This window comes from Chiloscyllium plagiosum, chromosome 1 (assembly GCF_004010195.1).
Source record: "Chiloscyllium plagiosum isolate BGI_BamShark_2017 chromosome 1, ASM401019v2, whole genome shotgun sequence".
Lineage (NCBI taxonomy): Eukaryota > Metazoa > Chordata > Chondrichthyes > Orectolobiformes > Hemiscylliidae > Chiloscyllium > Chiloscyllium plagiosum.
In genome coordinates, this window is record NC_057710.1 from 35,632,869 (window position 1) to 35,636,734 (window position 3,866).

General features: G+C 42.9%; 1 protein-coding gene across 1 annotated transcript in view; it reads left to right on the forward strand.

Moving 5' to 3' along the window:
- dcc (DCC netrin 1 receptor) overlaps positions 1 to 3,866 on the forward strand; it is a 1,293,953-nt gene that overhangs the window by 342,765 nt on the left and 947,322 nt on the right. Inside the window, exon 2 of the mRNA XM_043720707.1 lies at positions 1,374 to 1,694. Within this exon, the coding sequence (XP_043576642.1) occupies positions 1,374 to 1,694 (321 nt within the window). The remainder of the gene's footprint in view (positions 1 to 1,373; positions 1,695 to 3,866) is intronic.

The following is a 3,866-nucleotide window of genomic DNA, read 5'->3' on the forward strand; positions in this document are numbered from 1 at the left end:
TTTCCAGCATCTGCAGTCATTGTTTTTACCTCGTTGATTTTAACCCTACTGTGAATCCTCTTGCAAGGATGCCTGCCTTGAAGAAGTTTTCCTCCTCTCTCTACAAGAATCTCAGGGAGTCTCTCTCTCATTGCAACTCCCAGGTCATACCCCCACCCTCCTCTAGCTTATCTCTCCATGCTTCAGGCTCTCTGCCTTTATTCCTGATGAAGGGCTTTTGCCCGAAAAGTCGATTTTGCCTGTCCTCGGATGCTGCCTGAATTGCTGTGCTCTTCCAGCACCACTAATCCAGACTTTGCCCCCAATACCATGCGCCCTAATTTTACTCACTAACCTCCTATGTGGGACTGTTGTCTGTTGGCCATGCTTTTTCCTGTAGGTCTGGACAGATATTCTGATTGATCGTGTTGACTGATGCTATTTCTGTACAATGCCACTGTTGGTGATATGGTTCTAAGGCCCAGGGTCTTCAAAAGTGGAATACTGAGGAAGATGGAAAGTTGATGTCAAGATAAAATACCAGGCCATGGAGCATTTGTGGAGGAACAAATAGTGCAAACATTTCAGATTATCAGCTTTCATTAGAACTTGAGGGTCACATACCTGTTTTCTCTTTCACCTGCACTACATGCAACTTTAGCAGATAACCTTGACCCCCATTGTCCAGAAGGTTTTCTGGATAGGTGCCCAGATGTAAAGGTTCCAGAAAAAGCTTCAAGAAAGGGCAACTTTTTCGCGCAGAGGGCGGTGCGTGTATGAAATGAGCTGCCAGAGGATGTGATGGAGGCTGGTACAATTACAACATTTAGAAGGCGTCTGGATAGGTATATGAATATGAAGGGTTTAGAGGGATATGGACCAAGTGCTGGCAAATGGGAGTGGATTAGGTTAGGATATCTGGTTGGCATGGACAAGTTGGACCGAAGGGTCTGTTTCCATGCTGTACATCTCTATGACTATGACTATAACCAAGATGCAGTAAATCAGGGCAGTAAAGTTTAAACTATAAAAGCTATTGCATATTCTGCTTTTAATCTTACCAACAAACATAAAATGTTATAAAGCACCAACAAATGCCACCTTAATATGGTTATCAATACCATGTGCCAATGATGATATCTGTTATTTATGTATTATTTTACTATTCAAAAGCACAATAAGTTATATCTGGATTCCCATTTAACCACATGCAGCTAGTGGCTGAAATATTGCATACATTGCACTAGGTGACAGCACTCCTGCAATCATCAGTCAACATCAATGGAAATAATATTGAGACACACAGAATAATTTCCAACTTAATTTATAACAGTGTTGTTCAAACAAGTACACATTTCCATTTTTAACCCAAGCTTTATTTGTTTCCATTTTAGGTTCCCAAATCCGAAGATTCATATCATTGCGATTTGTTTCTGAGCCTTCGGACACTGTAACTGTGCGGAGCGGATCTTTTCTCCTGAACTGCTCAGCCACAGCAGACCAGGGCCCAGTGACTATTGGCTGGAGAAAAGACGGAGCCTTTTTAAACCTGGCCATGGATGAGAGAAGGCAGCTGATGCCTGATGGATCCTTAATGGTACAGAATGTGATCCACTCGAAACACCACCGACCTGACGAAGGATTGTACCAATGTGAAGCCTCAGTAGAGGGGGCTGGGATGATAGTCAGCAGAACAGCTCGACTGACTGTGGCAGGTAAGCAAGCAAGGCTAAGCCTGGCAATAAGACAGATTCTATTGAGACTAATTCCCTTGTTTTGTCCTTTTCTACACTGTTTTCTGCCAATATTATCATTTTAATTTATACCTAAGTCAGTGTAGCACAAATTTCTTGCCAGCACAACTCGCATAAGACAAAAAGCCCAACCTATTGACTTACTGTCAATGGAACTCTGAAGTAATGAATATTGCAGTCCCATCCTCTCTGCTGCTGTTCTCTCCTGGGAGTGCTGACTCATGATAAACTAAGGTTCCATGAGCGTTGACAGTCGTCTGGTGCTTTGCCAAGCTGGGCCTTTGCTGAGTCTGTGAGCTGTGCGGGTGAAGTGTCAACGCATGTTATTTGACTGAAAGGCATATCAAAGCCAGACCTGATCCTGCCCTCATCTGATGCTCACAGTCCAGCAGAATCGCCACGCATCAATCAGGAAGCTCATTTTTTTTCCCTCCCGAGCCTGAGGACCCTGAACTGGAGCAATCCCATCATGCTGCTCTGACTATGATTGACGACCACTTCGCACATACTAGATGAAACCATGAACTTGCACTGCACCTGGGAGAGAAAATACCTAATGCACTATTGCCTGGGTGGTTGTAATTGCTTCTCTGATGTAAGGCTCAGCAAATATTCCAAGTAATCTTTTATGACAAGCATTGATCAATAGATTATTTGCATAAGTAAAGATGCCAGCTCAGAGAAATATCTCATTTATGGCAATATAATATCCAGCACGAAAAGTAAAAATGACAAAAAGATGGACCATCATCCCAAAATAGAATAATTCTCCAACATTTCTATAGTTTTCAGTGGCCTGGCAGATGTCATACTGTAGCAAGTAAACATCCAACAGTTTTTCATCTGCACAGAAGTGGACAATGGAATCTAATAAACACTGAATAAAATCAGGTTAAGTAGGTCTTAGTCTATGGATAATGAGAGCACTTTGCACTAAATAAGAATGATTACATTGCATTTTCACATGGTCTCTTTTGATCTTATATTGTCATGTAAAAAGTGAGTTTTAAAAGCTTTGGTGTGCTCTTGTGTTGATGTTCTGGCATATTACCATTTTACTGCTGTCTTTTCTGAGATGGAGAGACAGTTAAACACTACTGCAATTAAAAAGAAAGAAGACCATATTGGAAAATAACAAGCTTTAGGAGGATCTGCTGGTAGGATTTGATGAAGGGTCAGGCTGCTGTGGAGGATAGACATTGGTGGGGACCATTTGGGCTGAATAGTCTGTTTCCATGCTATAATTATGATGTAATTCCATGTAATGATGGGCTGAGTTTTCATAGAACAAAGAACAGTACAGAACAGAACAGACCCTTCAGCCCACGATGTTGTGCCGACCATTGATCCTCATGTATGCACCCTCAAATTTCTGTGACCATATGCATGTTCAGCAGTCTCTTAAATGTCCCCAATGACCTTGCTTCCACAACTGCTACTGGCAATGCATTCCATGCTCTCTCAACTCTGTGTAAAGAACCCACCTCTGACATCCCCTCTGTACTTTCCTCCAACCAGCTTAAAACTATGACTCTTTCTGTTAGCCATTTCTGCCCTGGGAAATAGCCTCTGACTATCGACTCTATCTGTGCCTCACATTATCTTGTATACCTCAATTAGGTCCCCTCTGCTCCTCCTTTTCTCCAATGAAAAAAGTCCAAGCTCAGTGAACCTCTCTCTGTAAGATAAGCCCTCCAGTCCAGGCAGCATCCTGGTAAACCTCCTCTGAACCCTCTCCAAAGCATCCACATCTTTCCTATAATAGGGCGACCAGAACTGGACGCAGTATTCCAAGTGCGGTCTAACCAAAGTTTTATAGAGCTGCAACAAGATCTCACGACTCTTAAACTCAATCCCCCTGTTAATGAAAGCCAAAACACCATATGCTTTCTTAATAACCCTGTCCACTTGGGTGGCCACTTTAAGGGATCTATGTACCTGCACCCCAAGATCCCTCTGTTCCTCCACACTGCCAAGAATCCTATCCTTAAGCCTGTACTCAGCTTCCAAATTCGACCTTCCAAAATGCATCACCTCGCATTTACCCAGGTTGAACTCCATCTGCCACCTCACAGCCCATCTCTGCATCTTGTCAATGTCCCACTGCAGCCTACAACAGCCCTCTATACTCTC